Source organism: Telmatherina bonti (assembly GCF_933228915.1).
Source record: "Telmatherina bonti genome assembly, chromosome: 21".
Taxonomy (NCBI): Eukaryota; Metazoa; Chordata; class Actinopteri; order Atheriniformes; family Telmatherinidae; genus Telmatherina; species Telmatherina bonti.
The window spans coordinates 29,329,400-29,354,560 of NC_136630.1; the positions used below are offsets into that span (position 1 = coordinate 29,329,400).

Below are 25,161 nucleotides of genomic sequence, written 5' to 3' on the forward strand. Positions count from 1 at the left end.
CTTGGACCAGGTCCCAGACTGGTGGACACTAGACTCCTGCTGCTTGGACCAGGTCCCAGACTGGTGGACACTAGACTCCTGCTGCTTGGACCTGGTCCAGGCTAGGTGGATGCTAGACTGCTGCTGTTTAAACCTGGTCCAGACTTGGCGGAGTGTGGGCTGCTAATGTTTAGACCTGGTCCAGCAGGGTTGGTGGTTTTGTGTCCGTCATCAGGCTAAGTGATATTAACCAGTTTAGTCCTTTCATTGTTTCCAGATGAAAAGAAGAACTCCGAGACCACGTTGAAAATCAGTAGCAGCCTAGAATAAAGTGTGTCAGTCAAATCTTTTTCCCTACTGAACAAAAACTGACTCAGTAAGACTGTTTTTAGGTAAATCATGCCAGTTCTGGGTAAGTGTACACGAATGGACAAGGGTTTAGTTCTATATACCATCTTTTTTAAAATAAAAAGCAGCAGAGTGTTGCACCATGTATTCCTCTTGGTGTTTTGTTTGCTATCTTTAGTCTTTAGTCGAGGCTTCATCGTGATATTCGTTCTGCCAGAAAGTGAAGTAAGCAATTGATTGTCCATTTAAAAAATGATCAGTCTTTGTGTTAGTTGAAAAGTGGAAGGTTTACTGGAAAAAAAAATCCAAATAAATCCATTTTCTTTGTCCTTTTTTCCCTGCATTGGAATCACATGCATCCTTGTTGAAATACAAGAACAATAGCTGATAAAATCCCAAATAAAATGCTGAATAAAAGGAAAAGTCTGCAGCCTCACAAACCACGTCAAGCTTCAGCAGCCATTTTTAACTCATGCACCACTAATTGTGAAAGTTTCTCATCACATTGCAGAAGAAAACTTTGCATTACTGCTTAATGTTACTGCACTTTACTCTGAGACTTCATATGCTCGGTTTGCAGGTTTGTGGCTGGGGTGATCAGCAGGGAAAGGATTCCCACCTTTGAGAGGATGCTGTGGAGGGTCTGTCGGGGTAACGTCTTCTTAAGGAAGGCAGAGATTGAAGACCCTCTGGAAGATCCAACCACGGTCAGCACACCACAGTTTGTTTCACAGAGCAAATAACCACAACAAACAAATAAGATGTTGTTTTATTGGTTTATATGTAAACTGGGTTTTAACACATTAAAATAAATCTGTATGTATTTACCTTTTCTTTCTGACAGGGGGACCAAGTCCACAAATCCGTCTTCATCATCTTCTTCCAGGGTGACCAGTTAAAGAACAGAGTGAAGAAGATCTGTGAGGGGTGGGTGTCACATCATCACGTCGTACTATCATCAATCATCAACTCAAGTTTCAGTATTACAGCATATAAGCTGCTCTACAAAATCTGTTTTTAAAAACATTTTCTAGAATACAATAAACTTTAACCTGTAATTTCTTCATTTGATTAAACTTTTTTGAGAAAAGGAGTATAAATAAGATGTTTTCACCATTCATCTTCTTTGTTTATTGAAAATATAAACAAAACTAGAATCTCATACAGCAAAGACTGAATAGAAAAGAAAAGAAAATTAGATTACTTTAATTATTAGCAGCTAAAAATGTTTTTAAGGACAGAACTCCAAAAGTACAGTATTTATTTTTAGTCTATACAGTCTGTTATAAATGGTTGGCTGTTAACCTGATGTTAGCATGAAGCTAGGTGGCAGTTAACAGCTAATCTGTTTCTTTGCTAGCACTTTATTGTTTTTAAGATAATGTGGGGAAACCATGTCATATATAGCTTTCAGTGAATGTATTAAGGGACTACACATCATCAGAGTTCATTAAGATTGTCACATTGGAGCTGAAAATTAACTATAAAGCTATTAAGATGCTGAAAGATTAACTTAGCGCTGACTATGGGTTAAGCTAGTGCTACATGTTTCATTCAAACAGGAGTCAAGTAAGGATGCAAGTTGGGTTTAAAATTAGCTACAGCATGAAAATTGTGAATAAATACATCAGAATTTTGAGAATGGGAGATATTCTGACTTTTTAGTTAAGAGGAAGGACACAGATCAGGAGGAGACAGTCCCCAACCCAGTATCCATAGCCCCACAGCTCCCAGCACAGGGATCCAGTCTACCACCGCCACCAGACAGCAGACCAGAACTGATCCCCTTCTGCCACATCTCTCTCTAATGTGGCCACAGTTATCACAGCAGTGTTATAGACAGGAATCCACTCTTTCCTTCATTATGAACACCGATCAATAACCACCAATTATTACTTTACACACAGTTATGATAACAGCTTCTCCTTCAGAATAATACAACAGAACTAGTTAAAGTTTAGAACCATGATTAACTGGAAATGATCAGCTAATAAACCTTAATGGTTCAGTCCCGGTTCTTCCTACGAGGCAAGACCTGCAGATCCGGTTTAGAGAAGCTTTTGGTTACAGTAGTAAATTAACTTGAAATTAAAATAAAACAAAGTAGCAGAATTTTTTATATGAATGCTAATGAGAAACTAAACATAGAAATGAAAATAAATTTCACTCAGTTAAAATATATTTTTTTAAAAATGGAGCTGCAATTAACATTTAAATTATTTTCATTTAAAAATATAAAAATCAATAGATGTTCTTTATTAAGTAAAAAGTTTTAAATCAGTCATTATTATACATATTTTGTTGTTCCATATAGGACTTTTTCTTTGGAGAAACATATGTCATATAAAACAAAAAATCAAAAAAGAAAAAAACATAAGAATAATAACTAAATCCACTCATAAAACCAACACAACCTCTACTGAAATAATGAAGCCTGATGACCTGATCAATTTTAAAATAGTTTAAATTATTTACAGAGTTAAAAATGATCAATACCAGAACAGAATCCAAAGGTTTTCCAACTGAGACAGGATAAAGTCAGTCATACATGCTTAAATAACACTAAACTTCACTGTTTCTCCATAAAATGGGGTGATTTGTGGAAAAACATGAAACACAAAGGCAAGTATAATAAGTTATACTATCAATATGAAAGTCAATGAAAACAGCATACAGTGTGTTATGATTTCATTGATTTCAGCATGTTTAGAAGGAGCTCAGTGTCATAGTTTGGTCGCAGCTCCTCAGTAGTCACATGATCATCCTGAACCCGGAGATTTAGCTGTGACGTCGCTGTGTCTCTCCAGGTTCCGTGCTTCTCTGTATCCCTGTCCGGAGACTCCTCAGGAGAGGAAGGAGATGCTGGCAGGAGTCAACAGTCGTATTGACGACCTTCAGATGGTGAGTTCCTCCTGGCCTTTCATCCACATCACACGATGAAGCGAAATCACAATAAACAGACGAGTCTAAAGGTTCGTACATGAAGGAGAGGAAACACAGTCAACCTTGGAGCAGTTTGTTTGGAGCTTTATTTATTGTTGAAACTGCAGCTCTGTGTTCATTCACCCTCAGAAAGGCTCTCCGCTCTTTTTTCTACCTAACAAAAGGGAAACTTATCAGAAACGCAGCACTCCAGGATGCCTTTGTTCAGACTGCTGCTCATTGCTTCCTGCGTAACATTAATTTCCAATCACATTTCTGAAGCCCTCATGATGGAAATCTTATCTCTGGAAGACCTCCTTCCTGTCTCACAGCTCTGTGGTCTGCTGTCGTCCATAAATAGTGGTGAAGGTTTGGTTCCTGACCAGTACATACCCAGTTTACAGATAAACCCTGACATCACGTTTACACATCATCACATCCTGCTGACGCTCTGATCCAGCAGCCGCCTCCAAAAGGTTTCTATGGAAACCGTTACCAGACATCCAGCCCAGGTCCATAACCTCCACCCTGTCCTGCAGGTGCTGAACCAGACGGAGGACCACCGTCAGCGGGTGCTGCAGGCGGCCTCTAAGAGCATGAGGGTGTGGTTCATCAAGGTGAGGAAGATGAAGGCCATCTACCACACGCTGAACCTCTGCAACATCGACGTCACCCAGAAGTGTCTGATCGCTGAGGTGTGGTGTCCGGTGTCGGACCTGGACTCTATCCAGTTCGCTCTGCGCAGAGGAACCGTGAGTTCTTTTCGCTTTGCTCGTGTGTGTATGTAAGGAAAGACACACTTCACACAGAACAAACATCCAAACAGCTGCAATAAAACTCTCTTTCTGGCTCTGCAGATGCCGTTTAGACCTTCTGCTGCTATAAAACCCGTCTGATCTGTAGCTGAACCAGACTGAGAGGTTTTACTTAACCTTTAACCCTTCAGGGACTTTTTGTGGCTTTTCTGGCCTCCATTCTGCTTGGTCTGCCTATATGTGTCCAGAACTGAGTTAACAAAGATCCGCATCCTGATTTATAAAGAAGGTTTATATGAGACAAGCATAAAACACTGCTGCAAATCACAATAACGTTGACAATATGAAGATAACTAACTCAGAAAGTTAACTCGGATAATGGACTTGGATAATTAACTGGGATGGTTAACTTGGGTCATTTGCTGCGTTTACATGGGAGTTTGTTTAATTCCGAATAAAAGTTCATTCTGCTTTAAACTGATGAAAAATGACCATGTGAACACTTAGTTGTTGAGCTGCTACTTCATATTTATAATGAAAATCGCTGTGAAACTGGTTCTTATTATGTAGTTTTTACAAGTTACGACCGAAAAGACGAGAAGCAGGGAGCCAACTTTGTTTATTTCCGGTATACGTCATACGTCACATGCACCCTCTGTCCAATCAGAACCCTTTCCAACCCACCGCTCTAAAGAGGAATTAAGTGAGGACATGTTTCATGTAAACCTTTATTTGGAATTATTATTTTCATGTAAACTCGTAGGAGAATACGTTAATTCCAAATTAAAAACCATCACGTAACCGTGGCCATTAATCTGGATGATTATCGAGGCTTAACTCAGATAATTAACTCGAAAAACTAACTGGTACAACTGACAACCAGTTGCAATGTGTATAAACCACATAGCAACCAGTTTTACTGGTAATGCCAACCAGCTGAGCTCCTTCTTTTCTGGGCCGAGTTGGAGCAGTAGAGGCCTGATGGAGGTCTACTATCCATAGCTGCTCTTCCTGTTCTCCCTTTAAGCTTTTATCAGCTGGTGAAAACACAGATTTCAGCTGCTTTAACGGTGCAGTGGAAATGTGAAACAAGTACAGGTTGTGAGCCTGAAACTGTCTGCTTGCATCTGATGCAGAACCTGGTCTCAGTATATGTGTTTGCATCTGTTAGGGGAGTTCTGGTCGCATCCATTAGCCTGGAGCTGGAAATAAACCTGGCTAGTACAGTTCCACTTACGTGGCTTTACACATCCAGACTTTAGTTACACAAACATGCACATAGAGCTGCAAACCACCATAAATCCAACAAACCTCAAGCCATTTTCCCTGAGAGTAGCAGCAAGAAGACGTAGGGATAAAACATGGAGGCTGGGAATGGAACGAGCTCACAGAGCATGCAGACAGAAAATTATGTAAAGCGGCTAAATGGCAACACGTTCCTAACGCAGGTCGTGTAAAGCGGCTAAATGGCAACACCTTCCTAACGCAGGTCGTGTAAAGCGGCTAAATGGCAACACCTTCCTAACGCAGGTCGTGTAAAGCGGCTAAATGGCAACACCTTCCTAACGCAGGTCGTGTAAAGCTGCTAAATGGCAACACGTTCCTAACGCAGGTCGTGTAAAGCGGCTAAATAGCAACACCTTCCTAACGCGGGTCGTGTAAAGCGGCTAAATGGCAACACCTTCCTAACGCGGGTCGTGTAAAGCGGCTAAATGGCAACACCTTCCTAACGCGGGTCGTGTAAAGCGGCTAAATGGCAACACCTTCCTAACGCGGGTCGTGTAAAGCGGCTAAATGGCAACACCTTCCTAACGCGGGTCGTGTAAAGCGGCTAAATGGCAACACCTTCCTAACGCGGGTCGTGTAAAGCTGCTAAATGGCAACACCTTCCTAACGCGGGTCGTGTAAAGCGGCTAAATGGCAACACCTTCCTAACGCGGGTCGTGTAAAGCGGCTAAATGGCAACACCTTCCTAACGCGGGTCGTGTAAAGCGGCTAAATGGCAACACCTTCCTAACGCGGGTCGTGTAAAGCGGCTAAATGGCAACACCTTCCTAACGCGGGTCGTGTAAAGCGGCTAAATGGCAACACCTTCCTAACGCGGGTCGTGTAAAGCGGCAAAATGGCAACACCTTCCTAACGCGGGTCGTGTAAAGCGGCTAAATGGCAACACCTTCCTAACGCGGGTCGTGTAAAGCGGCTAAATGGCAACACCTTCCTAACGCGGGTCGTGTAAAGCGGCTAAATGGCAACACCTTCCTAACGCGGGTCGTGTAAAGCTGCTAAATGGCAACACCTTCCTAACGCGGGTCGTGTAAAGCTGCTAAATGGCAACACCTTCCTAACGCGGGTCGTGTAAAGCGGCTAAATGGCAACACCTTCCTAACGCGGGTCGTGTAAAGCGGCTAAATGGCAACACCTTCCTAACGCGGGTCGTGTAAAGCGGCTAAATGGCAACACCTTCCTAACGCAGGTTGTGTAAAGCGGCTAAATGGCAACACCTTCCTAACGCGGGTCGTGTAAAGCGGCTAAATGGCAACACCTTCCTAACGCGGGTCGTGTAAAGCGGCTAAATGGCAACACCTTCCTAACGCGGGTCGTGTAAAGCGGCTAAATGGCAACACCTTCCTAACGCGGGTCGTGTAAAGCGGCTAAATGGCAACACCTTCCTAACGCGGGTCGTGTAAAGCGGCTAAATGGCAACACCTTCCTAACGCAGGTCGTGTAAAGCTGCTAAATGGCAACACCTTCCTAACGCAGGTCGTGTAAAGCGGCTAAATGGCAACACCTTCCTAACGCGGGTCGTGTAAAGCGGCTAAATGGCAACACGTTCCTAACGCAGGTCGTGTAAAGCGGCTAAATGGCAACACCTTCCTAACGCGGGTCGTGTAAAGCGGCTAAATGGCAACACCTTCCTAACGCGGGTCGTGTAAAGCGGCTAAATGGCAACACCTTCCTAACGCGGGTCGTGTAAAGCGGCTAAATGGCAACACCTTCCTAACGCAGGTCGTGTAAAGCTGCTAAATGGCAACACCTTCCTAACGCAGGTCGTGTAAAGCTGCTAAATGGCAACACCTTCCTAACGCGGGTCGTGTAAAGCGGCTAAATGGCAACACCTTCCTAACGCGGGTCGTGTAAAGCTGCTAAATGGCAACACCTTCCTAACGCGGGTCGTGTAAAGCGGCTAAATGGCAACACCTTCCTAACGCGGGTCGTATAAAGCGGCTAAATGGCAACACGTTCCTAACGCAGGTCGTGTAAAGCGGCTAAATGGCAACACCTTCCTAACGCGGGTCGTGTAAAGCGGCTAAATGGCAACACCTTCCTAACGCAGGTCGTGTAAAGCGGCTAAATGGCAACACCTTCCTAACGCGGGTCGTGTAAAGCGGCTAAATGGCAACACCTTCCTAACGCGGGTCGTGTAAAGCGGCTAAATGGCAACACCTTCCTAACGCGGGTCGTGTAAAGCGGCTAAATGGCAACACCTTCCTAACGCGGGTCGTGTAAAGCGGCTAAATGGCAACACCTTCCTAACGCGGGTCGTGTAAAGCGGCTAAATGGCAACACCTTCCTAACGCGGGTCGTGTAAAGCGGCTAAATGGCAACACCTTCCTAACGCAGGTCGTGTAAAGCGGCTAAATGGCAACACCTTCCTAACGCGGGTCGTGTAAAGCGGCTAAATGGCAACACCTTCCTAACGCGGGTCGTGTAAAGCGGCTAAATGGCAACACCTTCCTAACGCGGGTCGTGTAAAGCGGCTAAATGGCAACACCTTCCTAACGCGGGTCGTGTAAAGCGGCTAAATGGCAACACCTTCCTAACGCGGGTCGTGTAAAGCGGCTAAATGGCAACACCTTCCTAACGCAGGTCGTGTAAAGCGGCTAAATGGCAACACCTTCCTAACGCAGGTCGTGTAAAGCGGCTAAATGGCAACACCTTCCTAACGCGGGTCGTGTAAAGCGGCTAAATGGCAACACCTTCCTAACGCAGGTCAGTCTTTCTGGTCCCTGATGAGACTGTTTCATCTGACAGGAGAGAAGCGGCTCCACCGTGCCGTCCATCCTGAACCGGATGCAGACCAAACAGACTCCACCGACGTTCAACAAGACCAACAAGTTCACGTCAGGTTTCCAGAACATCGTGGATGCCTACGGCATCGGGAACTACCGGGAAATTAATCCAGGTTATTCTTTAATCTAACTGTGGAACAGGAGTTAAAATGTCTTTCTGAAACTTTTTCCTGTTTGTTTTTTCCTCAGAAGAAGAAAAGAAGTTTTTATTTCCATGAATCAGCAGCAGAACTTTGAGTTTATCATAAACAGTCATAAGTTAGCAGTCATGTTGAGTTTCACTCGCAGTAACTTAGAGATGGAATGATTCATTTATAGAGCCTTTAATGCTCTAATAACTTTATTAACGCTTTACAAACATGTAACTATGCATTATTATGTTTGCCTGTTCAGCAACATCTGATTCAAAGTGCTTAAAAAAAAAGAAGTATAATTATAAAATGAAAAAAATAACATTTGATAAAAAATATTATTAAAAACTTGATCAAGGTAGAAAAAAAAAATCCATCTAAAAAGAAGCGGATGCAGGTTTAGACTGAAATAAAAACAGTTTCCATGCAGCAGAGAGCATGAAAGTCTTTTGGTGTTCCAGCGGATCTGAGGCGTTCTGGGAGTCTCTTCCAGACATGTGGATTATAGAAGCTGAAAGCAGCTTCTCCATGTCTGACTCTGGAACTGATAAAAGACCAGATCAAGACAAGCTGAAGGATCTGTGAAGAGGTCTCTGATGTGTTTTGGTCCTGAACCCAGTCAGTAGACAGTGAGATATGACATAAAACATGGATAATATGATTATATAAGGACAGAAGCGTAAGACACAGACAGCAGCACGTATTTACATCAAATGGCTGCAAATTAAAAAGTTACGAATGTGTCTGTGTGTCTCCTATCACAACACACGATTCCCAGAAGGAGACAGAAAACAACAACTGTAGAGCGAAAACCCAAACAAATCTGGACAATCAGCTGTAAATAAACCTGAGAGGAAGCATCTTGTGGAGGAAAGCAGTCATTAGGAGCAGCTGCAGGACGACAAACTGAGAAAGATACTTCTGGAAGAACCTGACAGCAGGTCCTGCAAACAGGTCCACTCTGAGAGGGAATCCAACCTGCTCAGCAGGGCTGGAAAAAACACGGAAAATGTAATTAAGTAAAAGTCTTTACTTAAATTCTGCTCAAGTAAAAGTAAAAAGTGAACTCTAAAGCAGTTTATCAGAGAGAATTCCTGTGCACGTCTGCGCACGTCAGTGCATTTCTGAAGTCGATCAGCAGAGCAACTGGACAAGGAGAGACATTCGGCATGAAACCAGCCTGATGTGTTTTCCCTGCTTTTCATTCTTTGCTCCATAACGGGGACGTCTCCATCTCAGTGAAGTAAAATACCTGGCTTAACATGTACTTTAGTTAAAATAAAATGACCCATTTCACAAACTTCTTAAAAAAATGACAAATTAATACCAAAAATCTTCTTTTATTTCTTTTTACGGAATTATTCTGTTTTATTTATTGCTTTTATTGATTCTTGTTATTTATTTATTTGTTATTAATCCTTGTTTATCAACTAAAATGAAAACTAACTTATTAATCCCAAAGGTTTTCTGCATATTTCATTGAATTTGTTAGCAATATGTATTGATATTATTTGATTCATTTAATATTAAATTGAACCTTATTTTGTTTAAGTCTTTTTACTTTTTTGTATTTTTCTCTGTATTTATTTTGCTCATTGAAAACGGGAGGAAATTCAGGGCTAAAAGTTATGAAAGTTGAGGTGTAGTTATAATGAGGAATAAACAGCACAGTCAGGTGTTTGTTTAGTTTATCCATGAAGTCAACAACGATCCGTTTCCATATGATAACTTGAAGCTGTTTTAACCACGCTTGTATGACAGGATAGGGGGGGGGTTATCTCCTTCACTTGGAGTAAATTTGGGTTTATTTATTTGACCAGAACTTTAACACAACATCCAGAGTTTATGAATCATGTTTTTGTCGTGCTTGTGGCCTCTTGCAGCTCCGTACACCATCATCACCTTCCCTTTCCTTTTCGCGGTGATGTTTGGTGACATGGGTCACGGCCTGCTGATGACCTGCGCCGCCCTCTACCTGGTCATCCGGGAGAGTCGCCTCCTCTCTCAGAAGAGTGACAACGAGGTACTGCCACTCCTGCACAAACAACAACATGAAAAAAACCATCACGTTCAACCGCGATGAAGCTGTTTGTGTCTGCAGATGTTCAACATGGTTTTCGCTGGTCGCTACATCATCCTTCTGATGGGCGTCTTTTCCGTCTACACCGGCATCATTTACAACGACTGCTTCTCCAAGTCCCTGAACATGTTCGGCTCAGGCTGGAGTGTCCGGCCCATGTTCGGCTCCAAAGGAGCAAACTGGTCGTAAGTTAGCGAGCGATCAACTTAGATGCAGCGCGATAAAGTTGTGAATGAGTCTGTAGGTCAGCCAGATCCATCTCCAGTTTCTCAGAGCAGCATTATTCATGTGTTTAATCTGTCTCAGGTTTCAGACGCTTGATGAAAATGCTGTACTTCAGCTGGATCCTGCCATTCCTGGTGTGTTCGGCGGGCCTTATCCCATCGGAATTGATCCGGTAAAATGCCCCCACTTTATCCATCCATCCTTTAGACTTTTCTCTTGTTTAGCAGAAGAGAACTGAGATGTGAAATTAACTCAGAAATGTTCATGTCTTGTTACCAACATACATTTTTTACAACCTCAAAGCTTCTTTATGATGTCAAAGCTTCTGTATATGAGCTATTTATCCAAATCTGTGACCATGGTCCTCAGCCGGAATAGGGTGGATTGCCCTCTCCGGGTCGGGAGTCAGGTCCTGCCTCAAGTGGAGGAGTTTAAATATCTCGGGGTCTTGTTCATGAGTGAGGGAAGGATGGAGCGTGAGATCGACAGACGGATCGGTGCAGCGTCTGCAGTAATGCGGACTCTGTGCCGGTCTGTCGTGGTGAAGAAGGAGCTGAGCCAGAAGGCGAAGCTCTCGATTTACCAGTCAATCTACGTTCCTACCCTCACCTATGGTCATGAGCTGTGGGTCGTGACTGAAAGAACGAGATCTCGTATACAGGCGGCTGAAATGAGTTTCCTCCGCAGGGTGGCCGGGCTCTCCCTTAGAGATAGGGTGAGGAGCTCGGTCATCAGGGAGGAGATCAGAGTAGAGCCGCTGCTCCTCCGCATCTAGAGGAACCAGTTGAGGTGGCTCGGGCATCTGGTCAGGATGCCTCCTGGACCTCCCTGCTGAGGTGTTCCAGGCACGTCCCTCTGGGAGGAGACCCCGGGGAAGACCCAGGACAGAATTGGGAAATGTGGCTGGGGAGAGTGGCTTCCTCCCACCGTCCAAATAAATGCATGTTATGTTGATTGGTTACTCTAAATTACCTAGAGGAATGAATGTAAGCGTGAGTGGTTGTTTGTCTCTAAGTGGTCCTGCAATGGACTGGTGCCTTTCGCCCAAAGACTGTTGGGATAGGCTACAGCTTCCCTTCATTAGATTAAGCGATTAGGATGATGAATGAATGAATATATAAGAGAGAGCGAGAGAGAATCATTCCCAGTTTATCATGACTTGTGAGTAGTTATACGACATTATAAGAGCTCCAGGCTTACTGGTCTTGGTGGTCTCAAACCTTTGACCCCAGTGTCTTGTCTCTGCAGATCTGGAACGTTGCCACCAACAAGCTGACTTTCCTCAACTCTTTTAAGATGAAGATGTCTGTGATCCTTGGTGTCATCCACATGCTGTTTGGAGTGTCTCTCAGTCTCTTCAACCACCTGTATGTTCCTCTGTACACTAATGACTAATAAATGGATGTTAACTCCTTTTTCCCCTGATGATAAAACACAGCAGAGTAACACTGATGGGGCTATTAGCGCCAGCCGATGATATTAATTCACTGTCGCATTGCCCACTGTGGTGGAGTTCAACCAGACAGCACCGTAAACTGGCCTGACCACCGCCACCAGTATGATCCGGACACACACATTTCATTCTCTATGAACAAAGAAAAGTCGTCAGGTATTTATGTTCAGGTGACAGTGGGGGTGTTTGGGGGAGATCTTTACAGATCTCTGCTGGTGTTTTAATACAACTCCAAAATCTGCGCCTGTTAACAGCAAGTTTAGAGAAAAACACACGGTGAGGAACTAGATCTTTTCATCACATTTACCAAGCAGACTTCGTACTGTAATGTTTATGATGGTTCATCTAGATGTTCTTCTTCACATTCTGGAGGCAACATGTGCAGCTTGAGCTGAGATGTTGAATATTTCCCCACATCTGAACTGAACTCTGTCCGTGTCTACCTGCAGGTACTTCAAGAAGCCCCTGAACATCTTCCTGGGCTTCATCCCGGAGATCGTCTTCATGTCCAGCCTGTTTGGCTACCTCATCCTGCTGATCTTCTACAAGTGGACAGCCTATGATGCTTACACCTCCAAGGATGCCCCCAGTCTGCTCATCCACTTTATCAACATGTGTCTCTTTAACTACAACGATCCCACCAACAAGCCCCTCTATAGGGGACAGGTGCTCCTAATCCACCTACCCCCCCCACCTGTCTTTCCCTCACTAACCTGTAAACTGTAGCAGAGAAAAGGCTGTGATGGTGACAACAGAGTGGTTGGTTGAGAATATGGCAGCACATATTTTACTTTTCAAGTATTTAGCCCTGAATTTTCAATTCAGTTCAGTCCAGTTCAAACACATTCATGATCCCCATTAGTCTAGTTCATGTAGAACCATGAAATCATGACCAAGCTAAGAAAACCAATGGACCTTGATTCAATCCTGAGCTGCACCAGGAGACAGTGGAGAGAAAAAACTCCATCTGAACCAGAACCAGGAACAAATCCCCTAAGAACAAGGAAGGAAAACTCCTTTGAAACAGGAAAGAAAACATCTATCAGAAACAGGAAAGAAAACTTCCATAAAAAACAGGAAGTAAAACCACAATCAGATCCAGAAATATCAGTCTTTCCATCTGGAAGTAACAAATCCTTGAAGTGTTTTTTCCATCACTCTGAGACAGGATGTTCCTCGTTTTTTCCTCGAGTATTACGTAGATAAAACCTATTTTTATGTGAGTCTAAGGACAGATTCTGGTCCAAAATCATTTCAAGGTTAATGCTGAGTATTATCTGCAAAGCAATAAATACTTATACAAACCTTTCTAAAAATCTTTCCTCAACAAAGCATGTACAAGGTGAAAAATATCGGTCTAAGTACAGAACCCTGAGGAACTCCATAACTTACAAGGGTCAGCCAGAAAGACTTGTGATTTACAACAATAAACCTGAATATGTAGATAAAAATAACTTATTTTATACTCCTCGGAGCAACCAAACAGGATTATTTATTGACAACTCCTGACACATCACATGTTCGTCCACAGCAGCTCAGGATGAACGAGGTTGTCGCTGTTCGCTGGCTGCTTCTATGCATGCCTTTATCCTTACATCTAAAGGAAAATAATGACATGTGTGCTGTCTCAACCAACCTTTTCTGTGCCTGTTTAGGAGAGTTGTGAGGTAATAGAGTTTCTGTAATGACGTGCCGTAGACAGGTTGTATAAGAAGAAACGCAGATTGATGTCGTTCTGTAAGCAGGAGCTTCACCATGATCAGAACAGGTGCTGAGGAATGTCTGATATCCTTAACCTCTCTCTATTTAGATGGGGATCCAGGTTTTGTTGGTGCTGATTGCGCTTGCATGTGTTCCCTGTATGCTGATTGTGAAAACTATGGTGCTTCGGCGTCAGCACCTGTGGAAAAAGCATCTGGTATGTGGATCTGATCCCACCAATAACCTTCTTTTGACTGTATAATCATTTCAACCTTTCATATAACTCTATTTTTACTCCTCTTCTGCCATTCATTTCAATCTATGTTGTATATTGTGATGCCATGAAAAATGCTTAAAGCCAGCCTTGGAAATGCCAAATCTCTGATGCCAAATCAGTTAATGACCTGCTGGTTTTTTCATTTTTGCTCAAACAGGATTGTTGACCAGTTTTTATCTGAAATATCTTGCACCCAGACAAACATTATTTTAACAGCAGAGCATATAATGTGTAAAGTTCAGCTCTCATTTCTCTCACTGGTTTTGTTAAACCTAAAAGAAATTTGCTTCCAGTGTAAATCAATGATCGTTTTTATAGTAAAAAAAAATTCACAGTTTGAGAACTCGGATTACCTTTCAGATGAGCTTGTTTGAACTCTTCCTTTAGTCTATAGTTGCTGTTAGTTTCTGAAACATTTGCTCGTAGTTTTACTTTTCACAAATCAGTTTTTACTTTATTAGGCAAGGGACAGGTATACCCTGGACAGGTAACCAGTCCATTGAAGAACCAACATAGGCTGTAAAAACAACCATTTAGGCTCACATTCATTCCTAAGGAGTAGAGTGACGATTTAACCAACATTTACAAAGTGAGAACATGCAGACTCCACATAGAAAGGCCACAGAATGATGCATTACATTATTATATAATGTGGTGCAGTACGATGCAGTGTGGTATGATGCAGTACGATGCAGTGTGGTATGATGCAGTACGATGCAGTGTGGTATGATGCAGTGGGATGTAGGGCGGTGTGGTGCAGTGGGATGTAGGGCGGTGTGGTGCAGTGGGATGTAGGGCGGTGTGGTGCAGTGGGATGTAGGGTGGTGTGGTGCAGTGGGATGTAGGGCGGTGTGGTGCAGTGGGATGTAGGGCGGTGTGGTGCAGTGGGATGTAGGGCGGTGTGATGTAGTGGGATGTAGGGCGGTGTGGTGCAGTGGGATGTAGGACGGTGTGGTGCAGTGGGATGTAGGGCGGTGTGGTGCAGTGGGATGTAGGGCGGTGTGATGCAGTGGGATGTAGGGCGGTGTGATGCAGTGGGATGCAGTGTGGTATGATGCAGTGGGATGTAGGGCGGTGTGGTGCAGTACGATGCAGTGTGGTATGATGCAGTGGGATGTTGGGCGGTGTGGTGCAGTGGGATGTAGGGCGGTGTGGTGCAGTGGGATGTAGGGTGGTGTGGTGCAGTGGGATGTAGGGCGGTGTGGTGCAGTGGGATGTAGGGCGGTGTGGTGCAGTGGGATGTAGGGTGGTGTGGTGCAGTGGGATGTAGGGCGGTGTGGTGCAGTGGGATGTAGGGTGGTGTGGTGCAGTGGGATGTAGGGCGGTGTGGTGCAGTGGGATGTAGGGTGGTATGATGCAGTGGGATGTAGGGTGGTATGATGCAGTGGGATGTAGGGCGGTGTGGTGCAGTGGGATGTAGGGCGGTGTGGTGCAGTGGGATGCAGTGTGGTATGATGCAGTGGGATGTAGGGCGGTGTGGTGCAGTACGATGCAGTGTGGTATGATGCAGTGGGATGTAGGGCGGTGTGGTGCAGTGGGATGCAGTGTGGTATGATGCAGTGGGATGTAGGGCGGTGTGGTGCAGTACGATGCAGTGTGGTATGATGCAGTGGGATGTAGGGCGGTGTGGTGCAGTGGGATGTAGGGCGGTGTGGTGCAGTGGGATGTAGGGCGGTGTGGTGCAGTGGGATGTAGGGCGGTGTGGTGCAATGGGATGTAGGGCGGTGTGGTGCAGTGGGATGTAGGGCGGTGTGGTGCAGTGGGATGTAGGGCGGTGTGGTGCAGTGGGATGTAGGGCGGTGTGGTGCAGTGGGATGTAGGGCGGTGTGGTGCAGTGGGATGTAGGGCGGTGTGGTGCAATGGGATGTAGGGCGGTGTGGTGCAGTGGGATGTAGGGCGGTGTGATGCAGTGGGATGCAGTGCAAGGCAATACGATACAGTACAATATGAAACCATATAATACAAAAAAAAATGTTTTTGTGTGTTTGGTGTCTGTTTTTTTGTAGGTGAGTAACATGTTTACACAAAACCATACTGAAACAGTACACACATAAAAACTTGCTCACTTATACACATGGACAACACACACACACACACACACACACACACACACCTCGGATTCCTTTCCAAGTTTAGTTATACTACTGACTGATGCAGGGACAGTTTTTTCAGTCCTACTTTACTGACTTTTGGAACCTGGTATCTTCAGTAACAGCTATTCACAGCAAAGTGGGTCATCATTCCTCATCAGAGGTTTAACTCAACCAGTGAGACCATTTACCCTCCAGAAATGAGGGATTCTGAAGGACTGATCAGTTATTCAGTAAAACATGGTACATGTAAAGTAGTTCTCTTATCCACATTAGTCTTCAGTCACTGTTTGAGCATCCTGTTTTTTGTGCAACATGAAGTAAACTGAGCAGGAAGAGTTCATCCTAAGGCTCGCTTTAACCTAGACACAGCTCTTGTGGCTTTTGTATCTAGTCACAGAAGAGGGAAGAAACCCCTGCAGAGAATCTAGAGCAGTCTTTAGAGCAAACAGGTGTGTCCTCATCATGCACCGGACTCACCCAACAGGGCACGCAGAAGTTTGGAGGGGTGCGGGTGGGCAATGGACCCACGGAGGACGAGGCTGGCATCATGGACCACGACCAGCTCTCCCAGCACTCAGAGGATGGAGATGAGGTGAGGACATAATGCATCAGAATTCATCTGCAAACTTCAAGTCCACCAAGTACTGGTCTGTTTAGAGCACAGGTGCCAAACTCCAGTCCTGGATCAGTATCCTGCAGGTTTTTGTTGTCTCCATGCTCCAACACACCTGAACGAAATGAATGAACTGGTCGACAAGAAGCTGCTGGATCCATTTGTTTGGAATCAGGTGTGTGAGCAGGGAAACAACAAAACACTGCTGCTTACCAGAGCTCGAGGACTGGAGTTTGACACTACTGGTTTACGAGCACTGATAAATCTCCCTGTTTTCTGTGATTATTGTGTGTGTGTGTGTGTGTGTGCGTGTGTGTGAGAGAGATCCAATTTGTTTCTGTTGTCGTCTTATAATAATGTTTAATGACTAAAATTCAGACTCTGACCTTTGACCTGCTGCTCAGTGCCTGGCAGGGCTCATTGATTAGACATGGCATCTTAGGAAGGCGGTGAAGCTCCAGAATATAATCAGAGACCACAATCTGAATGTTAGCATGGCTTTTAAGGGCCAGTCCTGACCCAGAATCCCAATCCAGAGTCCAGACCCAGAGTCCTGATCCAGTCGCTGACACAATGACAATGCCAGCCTCGTCATTGTGATCTTTTCCAGTCATCATGCGCAGCGGTTCTCTATCTCTCTGAAGGTCTTTCAAAGTTTTGCTTTGAACCACTTTGCTTTGCTTTTTCTGACAGTCTTGTCTTAACACTGAGAGCCTTCAACTAACACACACACACACACACACACACACACACACACACACACACACACACACACACACACACACACATAACCAAGATGAAGAGTCAGAACTAAAAGTTATCGATAGCAGATGATCAGGATCTGAAATCTGTAGATCTGTGTCCACATGACACAAAGATGAGTGGAAACAGGTCTGATGGAGGAATGGATCCCTCCCAGAACCTGGACCTCAGCATTACTGAAGCAGTGTGGGATCACCTGGAACTGGACAAAGAAGAGGTTAGGAAAGTATTTCAAGGATCAGAACTGTTCCTGAAGACTATTGGTGGGAACTGGCAAGTAATCATGAGCCCAATACATTAATAATTAATGTATTTATTGTTATGATTCCCACTGGAGGGAAGGTTGGAATCAGCCTCATGTCTGTTAGTCTGTGGATGGCATTCTGGGGGGAAGATGCCACTTTCCTAAAAAAAAAAAAAAAAGAGGGTTTGAAAGTCCTTCACTGAGTCTGGAGAACTACTCCTGCCAGAAGTGAGACCAACGCTCTGAGATGGTCAGACTGGTGAAGGAAAAGCTGCTCAGACGTCTGTAGAACTGGACCGACTCTGGTTCTGACTCAGATTCTGGGTTTAGGTTTAGTTGCAGTAAATATCTGCAGCTGTTTTCATGGAAATCCAGAAATGAAAATAAAAGCACCATGTATCAACTCTGGCTGAGACTGTTATGCTGCAGCTGTTTACGCAGGCTGTGACTGACAGTCAGAGGGTTAAACATAAATATGTGACTGTTTTCATCCTGACGAAACGCACCAGACCCAGTCTGGGTCGGGGTCAGGGTGCTTTAATCTGATGAAATGACAGCTTGGATGGAGATGAATGGATTCATGTTGTCCTGAAATTCTTCCGCTAACCTTTGACCTTTACTTACTTTCAAGCATGCAGAGGAAGAGCCGGTAAGAATCAGAGTTCATCATTTCCAGCATGTCTGGATGCTGCCTTGTTCAGTCTGTCTGTTTTCTAAGATGCTCAGTGTTTTTAAGCATCTTGGATTGTGGAAGTGTCCAACTGTTTATGCACATGTGTGTGTGTTTGAGCACGTGACAGGAGCTGAAGGTCAAATCTGTTAAGTGAGAGAACCAGAAAACGTCTCTTAATTTTCAGGTTTTGCATGTCAGGACATAATAAACCCATCTGCTCCTCATCAGGTGGTAAAATTCTCCAACGGTGACACCTCGATTCTTTTCTTTTTCAGCCATTTTCTTGTAGATCTGCTGCTGTGTTTGGAATTAGGTCCTTATGCATGAAGCTGTTTCAGACAAGCTTTAGATGTCAAGTTTTTATGTTAACAAATGTTTAATATTTCAGATTTAAATAAATCAAGTCAGAAATTCCAGCTGACATGTTTACATGGATGCTGATCTAATTCGTTGTCTTTTTAGATGGTTTAATATGATCAGAACATGCAAAGTCTACACAGAAAGGCCAGGGTTCGGACCTCTCCCAGCCAGGACTCGAACCAGCAACCTTCTTGCTGTGAGGCCACGGTGCATACTGGCACATTGGACTGTCAGGATATTTAACATTTAACCTGCTGACGGAGACCTGGACAGTCTGAGATGTAGATGTTGGTTTTTTTCCACTTGGAATAGACCTGCTGGGATGTCCTCTTCTGGAAGATTGACATTTGTTTTGTAAAAATCTTTACTTGTGTAGAATGACGGACTGCAGATGGTCTGGAAATGAGCAGCTAACCAGTAGCTACGTCTGTAAGATCACTGCTGGTCGCTTTCCTCCTGAATAATAATAGTGCATTTTATTTAAAAGCGCCTTTTTAAGTCACTCAAGGACACCGTACAATAAAAACAGGCATTAAAACAATAAGAAACAATAAAAACAACATAGAACTGTGGAACAGGGTGATTACAGGGAGTATGCTTTATGAACAGGTGTGTTTTGAGGATGGATATGAACAGCTGTAAACAGTCAGTGTTGCGGATGGCGGGGGGGGGACATTCCAGATGTGGGGAGCTGAGCAACTGAATGCTCTCCTCCTCATGGTGCTGAGAAGGCAGGAGGGAACAGTGAAGTGGACGGAGTTTCTGAGCTTTAACTCCTGATGAGGAACTTTTTCATTTATTATATCCAGTCATGTTCAACCTTAGAAAAGACATTTCTGTTTCAGAAGACCTGAAATTTAACCTGATCTGTCCTGGTCTTGAGTCTGTTTTTTTCTCCTGCGTATGGGCTCCATGGGACAGTCTCTTTTTTTTTTCAGCTTCATCGTAGATTTAATGTCTTAGGACTTGTGTATCTGTAAATTGTGATTATAGATTGTGAACAAACATGACTCCAGTCTAAATGTTTGTCATAACATCATCATATCATGTCATTATGAGATGTTGCAGCTGTTTTCATTAGTCATTTCTGTTGCATGTCCTTTGAATAGCAGCGATGAGTCCGGTCTCTGTGAAATGTTTTGATTGTCAAAGGAAGAGAAAAGTTTGTAAAAAGGAAACAAAACAAGTTTGGAGCCAAGCTCAACAATGTAATGGAGAGCGTTACCCTCCATGTTTCCTCCAGCTTGATGACTTCATCCAGGAAACTGGTCCTGCTTCAGGATGCAGAGACCAGGACTGTGTTAGTGTAACAGAACACGAGAAGATCGTTCTGACCCGAGGACATGTTTGGACTTTTACATCCAGTTATAATCCATTTAAACTAATCCAGCCAATGATCCACATTAGTACACTTCATAATAACTCTGTTTATAAGAACAAGCTCATAAAATAGCAAAAGAAACCAATGCATTGGATCAGATCTTTCTAGACCAGTTGGGGTGGAGAGGACATGAAGAGAGTCAACCAGCAGTAGAACTCTGATCCAGGATCCTGCTGAAAAAGAAAAGAAAGGAATGAAACAACAATGTCAGATGTTTCTAGTATAAAGAGAGCAGAGAGCAGCCCAGTGCATCATGGGACGTCTCCCAGTGCATTATGGGACGTCTCCTACCATCCTCGGCCTGTAGCAGCTGGACTAAAGGTATTAATCAGGGTCACAGATATTTATCCTTGATAATATTCATGATTACATGAAAACAATTAAAGGTCCATTCTGTGTTGTTTCATTCATGCCGTTTTGAGGACCAATGTTTCACCGGAAAGTGTTTTCTGAACCCACTTAATCCAAGTAAGAGTTGCAGTGGAGCTGGAGCCTATCCCAGCAGCCTTTGGGTGAGAGGCAGGCTACACCCCGGACAGGTCGCCAGTCAGTTGCAGGGGTTAGGAAACACAATACCATCAAAAGTTTTACAACAACCCAATTTTTCCTTTTTTTAAATTTTCCTTTTATTTATTTATTTTTTTTTTCTTGAAGTTCAAGCAGTTGGAGTCCAGTTAATCGCTTTAAATGGTACAATGGTAAGTGAGCTACTAGAGGTTAAAAAGGTAATCTGAAACTAAAAACTAATTACTGGAATAAAGAGAGAATTGCATAAAAAGCCCTTTTTCAAGGAACAAGAAATAGGTCAACTACAAAACTCCTATAAGAAGTCAGACCGCCACCAAGCAGCTCGTTCCACCATCTTCCGTCTTCCAGACAATGTTTTGGTCCTACATTTATTTCATATAGATCAACTATTAGATTCGAGATCAAATGATAATTAATCCATGGTGTCTTGGTTATATTGTGGTGTTTGTTGCATGTTTGTTCTCTTGCAGTGATGAAAAATTGTTCCTGTTCTGGATGGTAGTATCCAGAAGGTTGTCCCTGTTCTGGATGGTAGCATCCAGAAGGTTGTCCCTGTTCTGGATGGTAGCATCCAGAAGGTTGTTCCTGTTCTGGATGGTAGTATCCAGAAGGTTGTTCCTGTTCTGGATGGTAGCATCCAGAAGGTTGTCCCTGTTCTGGATGGTAGCATCCAGAAGGTTGTTCCTGTTCTGGATGGTAGTATCCAGAAGGTTGTCCCTGTTCTGGATGGTAGCATCCAGAAGGTTGTTCCTGTTCTGGATGGTAGTATCCAGAAGGTTGTTCCTGTTCTGGATGGCAGTACCCAGAACATTGTTCCTGTTCAGGATGGTAGCATCCAGAACGTTGTTCCTGTTCTGGATGGTAGTATGCAGAATATTGTCCCTGTTTTGGATGGTAGCATCCAGAATGTTGTTCCTGTTCTGAATGGTAGTACCCAGAACATTGCTCCTGTTCTGGATGGTAGCATCCAGAACATTGTTCCTGTTCTGGATGGTAGATTCAAAAACATTGTTCCTGTTCTGGATGGTAGCATCCAGAACATTGTTCCTGTTCTGGATGGTAGATTCAAAAACATTGTTCCTGTTCTGGATGGTAGCATCCAGAACGTTGTTCCTGTTCTGGATGGTAGTATGCAGAATATTGTCCCTGTTTTGGATGATAGTATCCAGAAGGTTAATCCTCTTTTGGATGGTGGTATCCTAAATGTTGTTCCTGTTCTGGATGGTGGTACCCAGAACGTCGTTCCTGTTCTGGATGGTAGCATCCAGAATGTTGCCAGGATTCAACTCTATCTTTGATATCTTGGAAAACCTGTTGGGAACGTTTTCTGCATTTTCTCACCATTTATTGTGGAGTTATATGCAGATATACTGAAAATGGTCTCATCTTACAATGAGAAAGAATCCTTCACAACATTCCTGCATCAACATGCTGATCCGGAACATTCCCAACATTTAAAGCAATCCAAGTTAGACCAAGACCCGTTCTCCGAAACACATCATGAAAATCTTTCCAGGAGTTTTTGCATAAAGTTGTTGACAAACAGACAGACAGACAGATGAACAAAGAGATTAATGCTGGGAAAAACTCAACCTCTTTGGCGGAGGTAATAACTTATGGACTGTTAAAAGTTACTGCCTGTTTCTGCAGATGTTTCTTATCATTTCCCCTCTGATTAAACATAGTGTTGAACATGCTTTGGTACCTTCCTCTTTTACTTGCATTGTAGTGCAGAAAGTTGTGTTTGGTTAAAGAAAATGGCATGAAAAAGATCATTAGCATTGACAGATAAAAGACAAAACATCATAATGCTTAAATATGGAGTTTTTCCAACAGAGAAATCAAATACAGTCAAGCTGTTAGTCAGTCTGCTTCTCATTCAGACTGCTCAAAAACTGGAGGAAGCTTTGACAGAAAGAGATCTGTTGGACCCAAAGAGGACAGGTAAACTGAAAGAGGCATGATAGACCCAAAGAGACGTAGTATATCCCAAGAGTTCTAGTAGACCCAAAGAGGTATGGTAGACCCAAAGATGCATGGTAGACCCAAGGTGGACAGATAGACCCAAAGAGTTCTGAAATACCCAAAGAGGACAGGTAGACACAAAGAGGTATGGTAGACCCAAAGAGTTCTGGTAAACCCAAAAAAGGAAAGGTAGATCCAAAGAGGTATGGCTGAACCAAAAAAAGACAGGTAGATCCAAAGTGGACAGGTGGACCCAAGGAGTTCTGGTAGACCCAAAGTGGACAGGTGGACCCAAAACCACAGCAGAAGTTGAATGTTTTCTGAGTCAGCATCTTGGTGCTACATTTTAGTTTTCATTGTAGACAGAAAACCTTGAGTGTGTTTGGCTGAATTCTGCCAAACGAGGCTACTGTAATGAGTCTAAAGTTCAGAAATGATTCAGTTTTGTAAATGGGTTCCATGATTGATTTGAATTATTTGTTCCATAGTTTTATTTCACATCACAGTGAGACTTTGAATCAATTAAACTTTTTAAAAACTGGAAAAATTTCTTGTTCAGAAACTTTTGACTAGCCTGTACTTGCTTGTTAACCTTGTGTTACCATAGGCAACCAACATCATCAGGACTCTGACTGTCCTCATCAGAAATGTTATTAAGCATTAATCCAAAATCTGTCATTTTCCAAAAGAAAATGCAAAATGAAAATAAGAAGAGATGAAGTGCAGAGAACTCATGCTGTCCCTTGACAGTCATCATGCTCAGTTGTTGCTGAAGAAGCCATGAAAGTTTAGCGTTTACTGGGGGCAGTATTGAGTTGTGTCACACAGGTTTAGGTTTATCTGCAGGTGATTTTAATATGGAAGGGTGGAAACAGGTCTTACCATAGACTGTATATAAAAGATGGGCGGAGCCTCCGTGACCTCACCCATAGGTTTCTGAAGAGCTGAATTGAAGCTCGGTGGGCGGTTCCTACCATCGCCATCTTGGCAGGCGCATGCATGTCGTCTCGCCCGGAAAATACAAATATGGGCAAAGAGGTGGGGCTGAGAGGGGGGCTGTGAGCATCGTGGTGGATGATTGACATCGAGCGAACTCCGAGCTTTCTGTAGCTAAGAGCTAACCGAGCTAACCCCGAGATAACAGGAGCTAACCAGTTAACGGAGGTAAGCGGGCTAAAGCTAAGTCATGTTGTTAACCGGCTAAAAACCACGGTTGTTCTATGTTCTTCTGACTTGAAGCGGGAGATTGGGTACCTGTCAATCAAAAGGAAACGCCTCTAAATATGCAAAATTTCTAGATAAAAATTACTTTCAAACGGGCGAGTTAGAAAAACATTCACTCCCCCCACAGTTGTCATGAAGGCAAACCTGACCAATAAAACTTAAAATGTTTTTGTACCAGTCGTTAAACGTGTTTATTTCTGCTGTAAACATGTTTATTTCTGCTGTGAAGTTGGTCTTTTCAACATGGGAGTCTATGGGGATTTGCTCTGTTTTGCAGCCCCTAGTGGATGAAGGGGGAACTGCAGTTTTATGCACTTCTGCATAGGCTTCACTTTTAACCGCCAGAGCCTCCGTCCATCTTTCATATACGGTCTATGGGTCTTACCTAAACCCACTGAAAACCAACATTTTGCTACAGTAAAACACCTATTTTAACCAATAGAATTAAATTTTTTCTAAACTTTACATTTTCTGATAAACAGTAAAGATGTATGTGTCAGCATCTCCCAAAGAACAGGTTGAGAACCCTGCTGGCTGACCAGGTAGTCCTGTGGCATCTGTGGTCAGGAATGACCTGCTGTGTTACAACAGACCCGAAGAAGCCTCTGACTAGAGGATGTGAAGAATTGTGTACCTGTGGCTTGTGAAAAATTCTTGTCTCCACAATCCGGATCAGTCCCCAGAACACAACCAGAGCTTCCGTATCAGTTTGTTTAAGTCTCTGGTTCTGGTTCTGGTTCTGGTTCCGCAGCAGATGCTGCAGAGCAGACTGATAGAACACATTAAACATGTTGGTAGGACATAACAAAGAATTTCAGCCTCCTCCAGAAGTGCAGTCTGCTCCTTGTTTTCTAGATGCTTCAGAGCATTTATGGGGTCTTACTGCTGCTTGGCCATATTTATTTATTTATATACTTATTTATTTATTTGGCCATATAACACTTTGTATTATTTATTGCAGGTTACATCATACCAGTTTGGCTTTTAAATGAGCGGGGGTCTTTGTCTGCTATTGATTTCACCAGAAGCTATCTGCAGACACTTAGAGTAAACCAGTTTCATCAATGCAGAAATGCAATCTTCCACAACAAAACAGCTTAAGAGTGCAGCTAGCAACTCCGTGGTGCAAAAGCTGTTTACACACCGTACAGCAGAGTCCGTAGCCTGCAGCAGGAACGGATTAAACCAGTATCATCTGGTACGCTGCCAGCATGGAAATAAAAATGCAGTTTGTTGTGAGTTTGACCATTTTCATTTTAGTCAGTTATATATTTCTTTTTTTCTTCTTCCTTTTTTAAGTCAACATTTCTTGAGATTTTAATTGCACTTGATGCAGAGGCATCTGTTCAAAGTTTTAAGAGGAAAATCAAGCTTTGA

General features: G+C 43.4%; 1 protein-coding gene across 10 annotated transcripts in view; it reads left to right on the forward strand.

Moving 5' to 3' along the window:
* The window catches only part of atp6v0a1b (ATPase H+ transporting V0 subunit a1b), a gene marked incomplete at both ends in the record, with an annotated part of 37,773 nt that overhangs the window by 6,120 nt on the left and 6,492 nt on the right, over positions 1–25,161 (forward strand). For 4 of the 10 annotated variants that reach the window (XM_079261078.1, XM_079261075.1, XM_079261076.1 and 1 more), the window contains 12 exons: positions 908–1,034; positions 1,172–1,254; positions 3,135–3,228; positions 3,789–4,001; positions 8,037–8,187; positions 10,089–10,228; positions 10,307–10,470; positions 10,592–10,682; positions 11,759–11,877; positions 12,413–12,629; positions 13,774–13,881; positions 16,519–16,626. In XM_079261078.1, coding sequence (XP_079117204.1) covers positions 908–1,034; positions 1,172–1,254; positions 3,135–3,228; positions 3,789–4,001; positions 8,037–8,187; positions 10,089–10,228; positions 10,307–10,470; positions 10,592–10,682; positions 11,759–11,877; positions 12,413–12,629; positions 13,774–13,881; positions 16,519–16,626 — 1,615 coding nt within the window. Of the gene's footprint in view, positions 1–907; positions 1,035–1,171; positions 1,255–3,134; positions 3,229–3,788; positions 4,002–8,036; positions 8,188–10,088; positions 10,229–10,306; positions 10,471–10,591; positions 10,683–11,758; positions 11,878–12,412; positions 12,630–13,773; positions 13,882–16,425; positions 16,627–18,284; positions 18,303–25,161 lie in introns of all 10 variants that reach the window. The other 6 variants (XM_079261079.1, XM_079261080.1, XM_079261073.1 and 3 more) reach the window with 5 other exon arrangements.